The sequence below is a fragment of the Botrytis byssoidea genome (genome assembly GCF_014898295.1).
Source record: "Botrytis byssoidea strain MUCL 94 chromosome Unknown BBYS_005, whole genome shotgun sequence".
NCBI lineage: Eukaryota > Fungi > Ascomycota > Leotiomycetes > Helotiales > Sclerotiniaceae > Botrytis > Botrytis byssoidea.
Window position 1 is genome coordinate 620051 of NW_024065846.1, and position 15638 is coordinate 635688.

The window sequence follows — 15638 nt, forward strand, 5'->3', positions numbered from 1 at the left end:
GCTGCAGGCAAAAAGTGGATGAACTAGCCAATGAAAAGAAGATTAAATGTGCTTGGAACTTTTGATATGGGACCAAGAAACCAATGTGATAATAATATATCCCAAATATTCACTCGCTTTCTTCGTCGCTCGGTCAATTAATCAATGGATGGATGGGTGGCATGACAATCTGGATCAATGCAGCCGTAGCATTTTGGTACCGTGATTACAGTGTTCAATAAAGGCGACGAAGGCTGGCTCAGTCAAATCTGTTAGGCTTTCTTCTCTCTTCTACCTTCTTTCGCCAATTGCGTATCGCAAGTGTGACTCGAAGAGTTGTAAGCTCCGCTCATAACTTCAACATCCCCATCTGCATACGCATACGCAGAGTAGAAAATGATTCCTCAAACATCGGATAGGAAAGAAGAAGTTCATCCATGAGAATATTCTAGTTGGATCCCGGGGGACGGACGTTTTAATTTATTGATTGCTTGTCGATGGATAGTCATACCCGGATTTTCCAATATAGGAGTACGAGAAGCAATGTTTGGATAAAGTAATGAAGTCAATGCGAAAATCGAAATGACGATGCTATTCAGATGCACATATAAAAATACATTACGGCTTAGATTAAATCATTATAGACTGAGCTAGCTAAGCTGGCTGAGTAACAAGAAGATGTCTAATAAGCACCAAAAGTTTTGCAAAGTGATTCTGAATTCTAAATTCTGTGAAATTTTTAAGTAAGCAGTGAGCAGTGAGCAGTGAGCACATGGAAGTAGATTGGGGGTGGCTAGGGGGGAAAAGAATTGGATATCGGACAGCACGAAACACCCTTGGATACTTGGCGCGCTAAGAGAAATGGAGAGTGGAGAGTGGATTTTGAATGCTCAAAATGTTCATGCAGGGTGGGAGGTCTCAAACCAAAATAGCCCCTTATTTGAATTAGTTGCATGAAACTAAACTTATCAAAGATTAGTCGAGAGATTTGCTATTGCCCAATCTGATTAAAGCAGGTACGGAAATGCTAAAAACAGGGGTATTACTGCAAAAGTTCCATCTGTATTTGGTTGGAAGGGGAAGAAGACGGAGGAGGAGTGAGGGAAAAGGGAAAAGTAAGAGGGACGATCAAAGAACATACTCTGACTGGTCAACACTGAAAGGGAGATCATTTGAAGAGAGAGAGAGAGAGAGAGAGAGAGAGAGAGAGTGTGTGTGTGTGTGTGTGTGTGAGAGAGAGAGAGGAAGAGAGGAAGAGAGAGAGAGAGAGAGAGAGAGAGAGCAAAAGATTAAAAAGAGAGAGAGAGAGAGAGAGAGAGAGAGAGAGAAAATATCTTACCACACCACAACATGAGATTAATCATCGATCTATACTCCGTGCTAATGTTCACAAATTCATCAATCTGCCTATTACATTAATAACTATACCATCTCGTCTCACCAAAAAGATCGTATCATTCGCATCTTTATCGATCCTTCCCTTCTTACACCCCAACCTTGCCAGCTCGTCCACTATCTGCCTGCTTGCTTGGCGATTGTGTCCGGTACTTTTCATCATTTTTCTATCCTTCTATCATTGTACTCTACCTTACCTCCCTACCAAACTTTTGGATGTCTTTCAATCATTTTTACGCCTACCTAATATCTATATTTTGATTAATCTTTCGTCCCCCAATTTTAGGAACCGGCAACGAATCTTATGAACCCATATAGAACAATTGATGGATAACGACAACGACCTATGACGAACCAAAAGACATACGAAGTTCCACTTTCTACCACACATCATACGGATTCATACCAGAAAGCCTCTCCGTTCTCCACTCAGGTATTGAAATCCATACAAATTACATACATATGAATATCGCGTGCGTCGCATACAGCAATACATCCACAGGTCCCATACATCCCATCCATACCCATACCCATTTCCAACCCAGAATCCCCGTCCTTCGGCTCGAAAACGAAATTGAAGAACCTTTCACCCATTCAAGGATCCATTCAACTCCTTGCCAGTCAAGCCCATTAAGCTCACCAAAGCCTGAGACTTCTACAATTTCATTCCATCCTGGGTTTGGAATCATTGATTGTTCTTCTTTGAATTCTAGGAATACCATCCATCCACTGGATCATCGAAAGAAAATTTGATGGTCTTGCAATTTAGTATCTACCTGTGATAATACATTCGAAACCAGACATATAAAGCGTACTGACACAAATCGCATTGAGCGCTTCAGAAACAGCACATCCTCGGCTTTTATACTATTGTAGATCAAAGCAGGGCGGGTCCTCGCTCGTACCATTCGTGGCCTGCCCCAGGAAGCGGACGTGATTGTTCGACAGCCGGTCGACTCCTATTATACCGTGGGTGCCAAATACCATACCGATCTCATCAGTTGTCATACTGGCATACTTGTTTGTACCATTCGCGTTTCGATTGCTGTGCATTCTTTGCAGTTTCTTTTTCTTTTGAGGCGCCATTCACCATCTCAAGAGTCGCCTTCGTTCTATGATCTGAGAAAACAACGTTGCAATCTTAGGTCCTTTATCTACACTTAGTTGTTTCAGCTTGCCCGCACTTAGAGGATCTGTCGCCAAACGCCTTACACTTCGAAATCGGGACGAACTGAATTTTCATTACAAATTCGACTTGATTGGACATCTTGACGGTGATTTCTTACGGGCTTTCGACGCCTCTTGTTAAAGCATTGTAGCTTGCTGGAAGACATACCTACCCGTCGTTGACGACTCCGTTCGAATTCCAACACCCACCGAGACCTAACCTCCGACAATTGGTTTCGTCGCTTTGACAGCATCCTTTCAACTTATCAATTGATAGACATCTTCTACATTTTTCTTACTTGGCTCATAATGTGCCAAGATACATAACGGAAACGAGGACAAACCTTTTACCATTCGTAGCGTCGATCGGCCTACCCGACGACCTGAATAACGAATGAACACGACCACGACTGAGCAAGATAATAATGGCTCTACCAAAACCAAAATATTCTCTGGATGATTCCTGTTCGATACTCTATAACAATACATTATACGCATACAACAGCGAAGCGTTTCAATCGCTATCGTTAGTCCAAGGAGCGAATTGGACGCAGTTATCCCAAGGAGAATCTGTATCGGGAGGAGTGTGTGTAAAGGCAACACCTGCTAACGGACAGGATGCATTGTATATTGTCGGTGGAACGAGCAAAAATGCTACAAGCCTGTATACGGGTCTTCAACGATATAATTTTAATGATGGAACATGGGACACCTTAACTACTACAGTGCTAGTCGCTCAAAATCGACTTTGGCACAGTGCTGTATACTTGAATGCATCGGACTCCATTCTAATGTATGCAGGAAGTCAAGATGGTAGTAAAGATCCATCATCTCAAACCTTCACAATTTCCGCGTCGCCTCCATACAATGTTCTGTCATATGGGGCTTCTATTACACCCCCCGTACCCGCTGTGCAGCCTCTATTACTTCCATGGTCATCAGACTCGGCAATCTATATTGGCGGTACTGACACAAACACTGCCGTGATGGAATTCAATCCAACAACGGCCTGGGCTAACACAAACAGCAGCTTGGCCACTCCGATATATAACACTTCAGCAGTCAAGGCAGTTGTGATGACAGGCGATGACGGAAGCAAGAACCTTTATACTTTCGATATGACAGTGGCACCAAACACTGTGAATAGGACCATTCTGGTTGATGGTTCTGGAAGTCCCGTGCAAAGCGCGGAGGCTGTTGTGTCAACAAGTACCTCTACAAAAAGAGCTACGCAAGAAGTAAAAAGAAGTAGTCTTACGGAAGCTAATTGGCCTGCTTATAATGGTACACTAGCTCCAACATCTACCAGGACATCATATTCGGTCGCGATGGGCGCATCTGGACAGGTAGTAATATCAGGTGGAAATGAGGATGATGTTCTTTGCATATTTGGAGCGGGAACAAATTCTTGGGTTAATGCAACATCAATGTTGGTCAAGTCTACCACACAGCAAATTGTTATACCATCAGCGTCCCCATCGATTGCAAGTTCCTCGGTACCTACAAGTACTGGTAATACCACTGCAGCAGCCGCAGAATCGACCGATAAGGTTGCCGACAAGTTTCCGGTAAAAGTATTGGGTGCAGTACTTGGGTCTATAATTGGGGCCGCTCTACTACTCATTGGTGTGTTGATCCTTTTTCGATGGCGACGGAAGAAGAGGGATCTCAAAAACGCAGATGCGAATGGATATCCTCTCGAAAAAGATGGGTTAGAGTTCTCGGACAGAGGCCTGGCAAATATGCACTCATCAATGCATCCGCCGCGACATGGACAATCGGCGTCCCAAGGTTCATTTTCATCAATGGCCATCTTGATGGGTCGTATAGGACATCGAAGAGGAGAGGACGACAAAGGCAACGGGAGTGCGGGAAGTGGCAGCAGCAGTCAATTTAACAAGAACTACAAAACTACAATAAATGAGCCTACATCACCTGATCAGACTTACGCTCAAGATGCATTGGCAAAGGAAGTTTCATTCGGTCAAGATACGGTTACACCACGACCTAGAAATCCTGGAGCGCAGAGACGAGGCAGTACAAGAAGATCATCGGGGTGGAATCGATATTGGTCTGGTGGAAGTGCAATGACGAGTTTCTTGGGTTTTGGAGAATCAAAACAAAATCTTTCTAATAGTGACGATGACGCCGCCTCACGATACTCGGATCCAAGGCTGAATACACAGCTTAATGCTTCCAGACTTCCAAGTCAGATTACCACCACATCCGCTTTGGTCCCTCCATTGAAGATTCCGATTCCGGGGGATACTCCATTATATCGGGTTGCTACCAATAGTCCTACTGTATCGACCGCTGGGTCTCATTTCCCAGTAGCAGCAGAGATGTCTGGCAAAATTGAAGGGCTCCGACCTGACTCTTACGCAAGCAATGCTTCATCTTATGATGGAAGATCTGATGCATACTCGAGTGGAGTTCCGGAAAGTGTAAATGATCCGGACTCATGGGCAATGGGTAATCAAGGCTGGTCTCAAAACAGACCAAGTAATGCATATACTGTTAGTGTATACAACACCAACAGAGATACTGTTGGAGGGAATAATTTCTCGCTCCAATCACCTCAACCACCACCACCTACTCAACGACAAAACCAACCCTCAATCCCTTCGGATATGAGCTGGTTAAACCTTGGTACCAAAACTCGAATATGATACCCTCTCTTTTTGTACTGTAATCTCACATTCCAAACTCTCACTATATGTTCTTATCTTTTATTCGTCGACATTAGCGCTGCTGCAATTTTATGTCCTTGTTTACAATATATCCCGTATTGTTGCATATGCTGGGGGTTCTTCCTTGCACGGCGTGGAAATGGGTCATTATTGTTAAAAAAAAATCCGATTAGTCCGGCCGCGTCTGGCGTTTTTTCCTTTTTACCATATCTTTTCTGGACTCATTTCCACAAAATTCCCTCTCATGTTCTCCGTACTCGACTTTTCGTCCAATTTTTTTGATTTCTTGGATAACAATACTAGTACTACTACTACTGCTTTTTTCTTGTTGGCGAATACTGATGTCTTGTATGACATTGTACTGTACTAGATCTTGATCTTGCATGATCGGAGTTATTATCTCTTTTCTTTGGATGTTTGGGTTGAGGCGGAGAGTGTACCTTGCCGTGCAAAAAGATCTCTTGGGGAAGGGGGGTGTAGGAGATGTTGCATTATGGTATGGGCCGTTTATTGGAATGGATATAATGCTTAAATTTTGAGGAGGTGATGCGGAGGATAGGAAGTCGAAAGTGGCAGAGTAGAGATAAATGTGATGGTGGTTCGTTATACATGTCGTGTACGATGTAGTGGTGTGTAGTGAAGAGAGGATTCAGTAGTAGTAGTTGTTGTTGTTATTGTCGCGAGGCTGGTGATGAATGAGAATCTTGCGTATTCAAGAGATGCTATGTTGTTTCCGTGTGTGTGTGTGTGAGTGTGAATGACTATGTGTTTCTTGATGTGAGATGATGATCTGTATAAGTATATTGTTTGAGTTATTAGATAGGTATCTATACTTGAAACTTCCGTATCGTTCCTCTCTGATATCCCCTCTTCTTTCTTTGGAGAATGTATCATTGGTACCTATGGACAGTTATTTCACCAGTCAACCTACCATTTCGCATTTCGCATTTTGCATTTTGCATCCCTTCATTTCTATCTCATTTTCCTCCTATCTATAGCCATACATCTCGACTTTTACAAATCATCGACCGATGATGAGACAATGTTCAATATGCAGACAGATACGAGAGAAGAGTTTCCGTGTTCTTATTTTATAAGATGAGAAAGACGGGGGAGGGGGTAAACCTGGAGTTTGGGTTTGGGATTGGTTCTGGGATTGGTTCTGGGGTTTGATTCGGGGGTTTGGTTCTGGGATTTGTAGTGAGTGGCGGAATGGAATGGAATGTAGGTGGTTAGTTAGTTAGACTTTTGAGGGGGGGGGTTGGTTGGGGGTATGGGGTTTATGTTTGTGTAGGTAGATATGATTATAGAGCTGTAAATGGTCAAGTATTGGCCGGTGAATGGATACTCGATCCTCGTATGAGGATTATGTGATTGAGGATATACAATCTGGTGTTTTGCATTTGGTTTCTGGAGTTCAGATGAATGTCACTGTGTATTCAGATGGGTCTGAGATGGATGTGGGTTGGTGGTATATGGTATATTATTCTTGGTTGGTATGATATGACAGGTGGACGGATGGTCAATAGAGCGGTTGATGGAGATGAATATGATTATGATCTGATTGATAGTGCATTTTGATATGAAGCTCATTTCACAAGAGTTTGTGGATCAGGTGGATTTAGAAAGTTGGGGGGTGATGAATGGTGTTTCTTCAGTTAGGTGTGTTTTGATAGGGCTTGATTTGTTTATTGATTCTATGTCTCTTGGTTCTTTTCTTCGCTTTGGCTTTGGTGGTTGTGGACTTTGGGGGGTTTTCTTGGTGGATTATCTTTCTCTGGATCTCTACAATATATTTGTGTTGGTGATCACATTAGCGAGAGCATGGCTAGAGCTGGACGAGGAATCGAATGGATTTTGCGATTTATCGCCATCGTCTGCGTCCCAATCTACTTCGAAGCCTCGCCAAGAAATGACTGCGATGCAAGTTCCAATTTATGTTGCTTCACGACTGTGCCTGTTCGTTTTCGTAAAGTTCCATCTTTTGACCTGGACTATAATGGTATCATATGATACAAATACACTATGAGAGTTTGACAGTCGACGAACCCAAGAAAGCAAAAATGACATCTTGATATTATATCGCCTGATTCATCCCCGCGACTCCAAGCAAGCCTCCTAGCGACTCAATCCTATACTTCCTCTTCTTCAACCCTCCAAGAACCAACTCAATCTCGGCAGCCGAATACGATCGTCTATCGTGCATGATGATGATACCTCCCGGTCTCGCCATACTCAGAACATGCTTCGCGTTAATCCTCGCATTGTGGATTTGCGGATCATGAGGATAGATACTCCCCAACGCAACGCGATAACCCCACTGTCTTGCCTTCTCCAACATTTGCGCATTGAAGAATCCGGAACCGGGACGAAAGTACTTGGGTGGGATTTTGGAACCGGAGATCGGACGATTGGGCGGGAGAAGATCCTCGACTTCTTTGATTTGACGCTCGAGCTCAGAGATGGGGAGCGAGATGGATGGCTCGTCGGCCCAGGCGTGGTTTCCTAACTCGTGACCTTCGGCGTGGATGCGTTGGATTAGAGAGGGGTGCGAGGAAACTTGGCTGCCGATGATGAAAAAGGTAGCTTTGGCGTCGTAGATCTTGAGTAGATCTAAGATTCGAGATGTTTCTCCCGAAGGTGCATCGTCGATTGTCAAAGCGATGACGCGGTGGGCATTTGAGAGAGGAATTTGGAATAGGACGTCAGGATACTTCCATTGGAGGTAATTGATGACGAACTGGGGTGGTTTGTAAATGGTATATCCTAATAAGAGGACTATGAATAGAATAGCTAGGAGGACCAGGAGAATCATTTTAATCATGTGGAAAGATGATTGATGGTGTAGTCGAGTCGGTAAATCATAGGAGTCTACACCGCGCTCTTCGTCATCTATCTTGACATGCTTTGCAGGACCTGATGCAGACCACGAGGAGGCACTAAAACGCTGGATTCTGCGCATGAGACCACCTATTCTGAGACGCATTGGAATGTAAAATGTTGATGGCAAGTCTTAACCATGCTTATAAGTGTGTTTGTTCTCGGAAAATAGATGTCCTTGCTCTATCTAGGTCCATGGGTAGGTTCCTATGCATTGAGTATTGAAATAGGGGATAACGTTTTGTTCAAGTCAACATCTGATGTGGCTGAAAGTATTTACTAGGTCCACAGGTACCTAGGTACCGGTAGGTTGCTGCCCCCCTCTTTTCAGCCACATCTCTGAGCCACCAATTCTTATCGGACAACCTTATCTAATGGCCCGAGGTTTGTTTTTTCCATCTGGAAGCGATTCTATGGATGAGTGATAGTGATGAATGACATTGGTTGTTGGGTTCACCGGTTGTAATGATTGATGGTTTATTATTCCATTACTTTATGACATTACCTCATACTGTATCGGATTCCACGAGCAACTACTAGGTAGCTCACCATCGCATCGCACTAGAGATGACATTCTTCTAGAAGGGAAGGGGCTCACTGTATTATTGACTTTAAGCTAAAGATTCGGAGCTGCCCGCGAAAGTATGATGTTCATGGCAGTCAGTAGTGACTACCTACCTAGGTGTGTACCAGTATGTATCTAGTAATTGCTTACAAAGTTACACTTGAATGGCTGTCTACTGGAACTTTATTTGGTAGACACCTACGAATAATGGATCAACAGACCATCATCCTGTCTGTCTGTCTGTCTGTCTGTCTACTCTAACCTATATTCCATCCCATCTTGCTGCTCGCCAAGTGATAATCGTCTAATAAGACATGTAAAGTGTTCTATCTTAAATATAAGCTTAAACTTCATCTCTGTTCTTCACCACAATAAATGGAATTTGCATGGGAAATTACCAACTACCGGTCTATCGTACTGGTGTTGGTGGTATATATGAACCTGAATGCCTGTCATCAGTGTGAACCTTGAAAGTTAGTGAGTTCGTGGGGAACCGATGACATTCATCATCATTCTCATTCATGATCGTTTGTTAGATGCGGTGTGAGATTTCCAGCTGACATTCCAATTCCTTGGCATCTTTTTCCCCCCAATTTGCCTTCCAAGTACTAGGTAGGTATGTAGATATTCTTGAACCTATTCCCAAAAAGCTCAAGGCAATTCGATACGTAAACCGTATGGCACAGCCTCGTCTTCAATGTACATGCACATACTCGTACATGTACATGTAATTACTACCTAGCAGTCTTACAATCGATTCAATCCAATTATATTTCAACTTGACTTGCCCTTTATTGGCGCCTGAAATCTGATCCATTTCACGACGATTATCTATCCACGTGTGGTATTCACGTTTCTTGGCTCCAAACGGTCGTTACAAACAATTTGTGCTTGAGAAGATGATGCGTTAATTATCACAATCTCATCTTACTCTATAAGCCTATGGAGTTTTTTGAAGTTATCGGGTCTCTCTCAGGTCTGTTACTCTTGCGAAAATTTTCCATCCCATGTCGAACTTTAACTGATTTCTGCCCAACAGGTATCATCCAAAGGAGCGATTCACATCTAGAGTGTCTCATATACTGTGATCGCCTCAATAGAGCGTTGGATATCCATAGTACCTTTGCCGACTTTAACAAGGCTGCGAAATCACCTGAGGATACTTTGGAATTCCCATTGCATCGAAGTTATCTTTTGAGGACATCGAGATACATTCTCGTCACCATTTATTCAACAAACTCGGTTGCTTGTGATATTTTCGTCGCATAGAACTTTTCAGCATGACGGCAGAGAGTCTTGATACCGATAAAATTAAAGAATGGCGATCTATAATCACACTCATTGTTTTTGTCATAACTAGTAAGTGCTAAAATTTTCCCGAATATGCTGCTTTTCCAGAAAGACGTAGTTAGTTAACTTTACCGGAATCACATAGATATTATTGTCCTTTTCCCTTTTCATGTTCCAGTATATGTTCCTCGAAAATTATCCAACGCTTTTCTGGACACCTTAAGTCATTTGCGATTGATCTCGCCAAGGGAGGAAGACTATAAGCATGATCACCAAGATGGCGAAAGCGGAAAAGTCACGCGTTTCGTTAAATTGAACTTCCCTTTAAATTTCGTGACAGCGCCTTTGATAGCAGATCTCTTTCTACTCGCTATCTTGGCAATCGGCCGACAAGAAGTACACGATGGGACAGTTGGGGCAAATAGTATCAATCCGATTGATATCATGGTTTTCTTCATCACCCTAGCATATATTGCCATTTCGATCGATGCTTCTGGTCTCATCAGATATTTGGCATTCAAAGTGCTTCAAAAGGGAGGCAAAGTTGGGCATAGACTGTTCTTCTTCCTCTACGCATTTTTCTTCTGCCTGGGCGCCTTCATTGGAAATGATCCCATTATTCTGTCTGGTACTGCATTCCTTGCTTACTTGACCAGAGTATCGAGCAATATCATTCACCCAAGAGCATGGATCTTCACTCAGTTCGCAATCGCCAATATTGCCTCGGCCATTCTTGTCTCTTCCAACCCAACCAATCTTGTTCTAGCTGGTGCGTTCGGTATCAAATTTATCAATTACACAGCGAACATGATTGTTCCAGTAGTCGCAACAGCGGTTGTTTTGTTCCCATTCTTACTATATATCGTCTTTGCTGATGAAGCTCTGATTCCACTTTCGATTAAAATGCATGAGCTCTCCGAGGAAGCCAAGGCCAAGAAGCCTGTAAATCCGAATATTCCTAATGCTAAAGGAAGCTCCGGTGAGGAACAGGACAATGAACCCTCAGAAGATAAACAACTTTCTCTCGAGGAAATTATGAACCCTTTTGTCGATAAAAAAGGTGCAGCATTTGGAGCTATTCTCATGGCCATAACACTTATTATGGTTCTGGTTCTCAATGCTATTAGTCAGAGCAAAGGCGAGTATCCAGTGTTCTGGGTAACTTTGCCAGCGGCCTTTGTGATGTTTGTTTGGGAGATTTCATTAGGGTGGATTAACCGACATGAAACACGCGAGATCGCTCGCAACGGACGACACGAGGTCGAACTTGCCCGAGCTGAGCGAGCGATCAGAGAAGAGCAAGAAGCGAGTCGAGTCATTTTGGAACAAGAGAAGCGAGATATTCAAAGTCCGAATGGAGCTTCTTTGGTGCTAACAAAATCGCCCGAAGAGTTCGAGATGAAGCTAATGGAAGGCGAAAATGGCCCAAGGAATAGCCGAACTCCCACGCTTTTGGTATCGCAAAGTTTCAATGAGCAAACCCCAAAACCAAGTGATCCCCTGGACTCATCTATCTCAACCCTTGTTCCAACAGAAGACAATTTGCAAAACAATCGCTCTTCGACCAGTGTAATGAGCACACTAGATGAAAAGAAGGAACCAAAGCTCGCGGAATCTCTTTCTTCCCCACCAGGAGCATCGGGTCCACGGATAAGTCATAGATCGGAGTCAAATGACCGAGCAATATCTGAGAAAGCTTACCGCAAGGTCGAAGTCCAAAAGCAGCGTGGTCGTTCAACATTAGTTTCGCTTTTTGGCGAGGGATATCTATGGTGTCAAGAAACATTTCCAACTGTTACAGCAGTAGTTGCTCATCTTCCCTTCGCCCTTGTTCCATTTGCCTTTTCAATGTTCGTTCTCGTACAAGCATTAGTAACCAAAGGATGGGTTCCAGTATTCGCTTACGGCTGGGATCACTGGGTTGATAAGACCGGTACTGTTGGGGCTATTGGCGGTATGGGATTTCTCTCTTGTATTCTTTCTAACGTGAGTACCTCCTTATCAATACCTGGGCCCTCTCAAAACTAATCTAACCCCTTTACATAGTTCGCGGGTACAAACATCGGCACTACAATCCTTCTCTGTCGCATAATCCAAGCGTGGCAAGAGATCCATCGTGACAATGGTCTTCCTATCAGCGATCGAACTTTCTGGGGAACAGTATATTCGATGGCTGTTGGTGTAAACTATGGTGCATTTAGTACGGCGTTTAGCGCATCGCTGGCTGGCTTGTTATGGAGGGATATTCTGGCGAGGAAACATATTCATGTTAGAAGGCTAGATTTTGCAAGAGTAAATTTGCCAATCATCGCTATTTCGATGGCGGTGGGGTGTGCGGTACTTGTCGGACAAATTTATGTGGTAAGGGGTAATGGTCGTTATGATGTGTGAGTGGCTTTTGATCGTGGAAGATGGGGAAAATAGATTTTTGTTATGTATGTATGTATGTATGTATATATTATGATGACGAAATTAGATTTGCATTTCTTGTTAGTATCATTCAAAGGCTAGAAAGATCATTGTTGTCTCGAAGATTTTTGAGAATTGATCAGGGGTTGATTGTTTGATTTTGATGCAGACTTTGAGATGGTGATGACGTTACAGAGTTACCCGATTCATTGATTTCTTCTTCTTCTTCTTCTTCTTTTTCTTCTTCTTCTTCAAACTCCGGATCTTAACTCAACTCCCAATTAATTCATGCATTTCTGCTATCTGTATATCGGGATCTCCATCCAAGTCCTAACTAGTACAAAGCCTCTCAGCTTCGTATATCTCATGTCTAACGAAGAAATATACACACTATATTTCAACGTATACTGCTATCCTCCTGATGACTTCATCATTTGATATCACCGTGTAAGCGACGTGATGGAAGTGAGATTCGGAGTGTGAATCTTTGAGAAGAATGGAGTGGAGATGATGTGTTCGAAGAGGTATTTGGAGAGTTATCCTGGGTTCAGAAAACTTTTTTAAGGCTTTCTATTTGGGTTTCCGAGGGAGGCTGCCTAGGCATGGAAATCATCTATGAGAGATGAAGAATAGAAATACGTACGAAGTCAAAGTTCAGAAAAGAAATACATTTTCAGGATGGAGTGGTTTTTTGACGAGATAGGTTGCGTTTTTGAGAATGCTATGATTTGGCAGCTTCACACTGGTGAGTAGGTATAGAAAGTGGGTGGTTGTGTGGAAGGGTTGAGAGTAATGGACACTTGGGTTTTATTCTGCTGTTTTAGTTCCGTACTAATTTGAAGCCTATTCTACTTCGCGGGTTGTCATCTTGGATGCGAGTATCTAATACGGATTAAGTATCAAGTTCTGTCTGGTTACTGGAGATTTTACGCTGTGAGAGCCAGATGCCTATCGCATTATGTACGAATTCGGTATTGACCCTTGGCTTAGAAAGAAACTTGGAGTGTTTTCATCTGATCATCACGAGATGCACACTTGATATGAGATTACAGAATAGTGCAATATAGGTAGGTATCCGATGCTACCATTGATATATTTCACCCTTCTCAATGTTTGGAATATCAAAGGACGCTCTTGTAGCAACACTGGGAATAGTGTATATATTATGCACGTCCATCATCCAATATTCCTAGCATATACAAACCGTATCTTTGGAATCTGCCACCCATAACCCCTTTCCCGACGAGAAAATAGACGTTCCAAACCCGGATACATCCCTCTATCATCCAATTGAGGAAACCTCAACCCATCATCCCTATCTACTTCCCTTTTCACATCTTCCAACCTCCTCCTCACTCTCTCTTCCGCATCAACCATCTCAAACGATACCTCCGTATTTCCTCTTCCCACTCCCTCCCCACCCTCCACATCAAGCACAAAATAAACTTCTTCCAAGAACTCAAACAAATATAACACGCAAACTAATCCATACCAACCAACCTTAAACCGCTTCCTCCAATAATAACTATCCTCCTCATAATCTAAAACCGCATAATCCAGCGCCACCTTCCGCACATCTTCGTATCTCTGCATATGGCCCTCAGGATAACCAATCGATAGTTTCTTGACCGTGGAAATGCCTTTGAACCAGAAAATATCGGAATCCCAATTTACCAGATCGCTTCCGGGAGAGGCGAGAAAAGATGTGGGGCCGAAAGTTGCGGGGGTCGGGTGTCGAATCGGGGGGTGAGGCTGGATGTGCATTCGTTGGAGAGTTTCTAGCCAGCAGGTTTGTTGGTAGATAGAGCGGGATTCGTGGGATATGAGGAGCGAGGGATGGAAATGGGGTGAGCGGGATAGTGTTAGAGGCCAAGGATCTGAAGCTGTGGGTTGGGAGCCGAGAGCGGTGATGTGGATGCGGGGAAAGGTGAAATAGATAGCCCATACCATGCCGCGAATTTCGGAGGGGAGTTGGGAGAAGAAGTGGAATTCTGGGAGAGGGTTGGTGGGGGGTTTGGATGCAGATGAGCGGAGGGGAGTCAGGGTGAGGAGTCTCGAGAGCTGGCGTGGATGACATGGTGAGAGGAATGTTTTGATGGATCGTTTGGACCTTGGAGGGAGGGTTGGGAGGATGGTGTCTTCTTGTTTAGTATGTGATAAATGCATGGTGATTATAACAACCGGATATAGATAGTCGAGGTAGCGAGATGTTGAATATTCTTATTGTATAAAATGTGTTGACGATCGAATTGTACAGATTTGAAATCAAAAGCATCTAAAGAATCATCCTCAAACATTCGAATAGCATTCATCAGAATCCCAGCTGCTCAAACCCCGAAAAGAAGCATCTAAAATAAGGAGTTCAAAGCAAACGCACGCCAATGCATCCCAATACTTATAGCCAAACGCATGCGAAATTTCTCTCCTAATCATGCTCTCCGATATCCTCAGACCAGCTTCGACGTGGATGATACATGCATATAGTGTAAGCACTACGATGCAGCGTTCCGGGATTTTCCAAACTCGACCTCTCGGAGGATTTAGCTGGATCCACAGTTGGACGGTGATGCATGTAAGACAGATGGGAAGCACGTGGCACCCATGCATCTCTCGTGCCATTCATTACTGATCAGAGCATACCGCATCTTGCAGAGCTGTTGAGATGAACTTTTGGGTATTGCATTGGGGTTGGAAAATGCAAGTCGAGCCGAGAAGAAATCTTTGTGGGTTTTGTATACTTGGATGGATTTATTTATCCGGTCTAATGGTAGTAAATTAGTTCCAATTAACACGTTTTTTCTTTACTCATTTACATAGCTATATTATATATCGCTATATTGTATTGTTATACAATTGCTTCTCCATCTCCTCGATATGTTGATTGACATCCATAAGTTTTTAAACCTATGTAGTTTTGAGTCTTTTTGAAGAAAAGTAAATATAAGGTTGTTTTGAGTTGTAAAGGCGTCATGATATAGTTGATGGAACACGTCCTGCCCTTATCCCCTACCTTTTACAAAGCTAGGGGGCGCGCTCAAGTTGGATACTGGATACGGTAAAATTGTTTCAAGCTCATATATATATCATCTAATGAACCTACAGTGAGATTGGAAAGTGATAAATGAATTTATTTATCAAAATTAATATCAACACACTACTATGTAGTATATACAGCGTCAGAACCAAATATCGGAAAAAACTATCCACAATACAATACAAGAAGCCAAATTTTCATTCCGTCTTTTACTCTCCAGTTCCTCCCA

The 15638-nt window shown here is 43.1% G+C and overlaps 4 protein-coding genes across 4 annotated transcripts; 2 read left to right on the forward strand and 2 right to left on the reverse strand.

Moving 5' to 3' along the window:
* Positions 1-2966: 2966 nt before the first annotated feature.
* Positions 2967-5210, forward strand: EAE97_003002 (uncharacterized protein; the record flags this gene model as incomplete). The annotated part of the gene is made up of 1 exon (XM_038873514.1): positions 2967-5210. One exon carries the CDS (start codon positions 2967-2969, stop codon positions 5208-5210), a length of 2244 nt encoding a protein of 747 aa, XP_038735377.1.
* A 2098-nt stretch (positions 5211-7308) lies between these two features.
* EAE97_003003 (uncharacterized protein) lies at positions 7309-8217 on the reverse strand (the record flags this gene model as incomplete). The annotated part of the gene is made up of 1 exon (XM_038873515.1): positions 7309-8217. One exon carries the CDS (start codon positions 8215-8217, stop codon positions 7309-7311), a length of 909 nt encoding a protein of 302 aa, XP_038735378.1.
* Positions 8218-9367: 1150 nt separating this feature from the next.
* EAE97_003004 (uncharacterized protein) lies at positions 9368-12496 on the forward strand. Its single transcript, XM_038873516.1, has 4 exons — positions 9368-9652; positions 9716-10035; positions 10112-11952; positions 12013-12496. Exons 2-4 carry the CDS (start codon positions 9957-9959, stop codon positions 12355-12357), a joined length of 2265 nt encoding a protein of 754 aa, XP_038735379.1. The 5' UTR covers positions 9368-9652; positions 9716-9956; the 3' UTR covers positions 12358-12496.
* Positions 12497-13551: 1055 nt separating this feature from the next.
* Positions 13552-14541, reverse strand: EAE97_003005 (uncharacterized protein; the record flags this gene model as incomplete). The annotated part of the gene is made up of 1 exon (XM_038873517.1): positions 13552-14541. One exon carries the CDS (start codon positions 14539-14541, stop codon positions 13552-13554), a length of 990 nt encoding a protein of 329 aa, XP_038735380.1.
* Positions 14542-15638: the final 1097 nt, after the last annotated feature.

Bases quoted from the DNA above. Each gene is read 5' to 3' on its own strand.
- EAE97_003004 (XM_038873516.1), top strand. From the start codon at position 9,957: ATGACGGCAGAGAGTCTTGATACCGATAAAATTAAAGAATGGCGATCT. The intron at 10,036-10,111 runs GTAAGTGCTAAA...GGAATCACATAG, and splicing joins CATTGTTTTTGTCATAACTA to ATATTATTGTCCTTTTCCCT. The intron at 11,953-12,012 runs GTGAGTACCTCC...CCCTTTACATAG, and splicing joins TCTCTTGTATTCTTTCTAAC to TTCGCGGGTACAAACATCGG.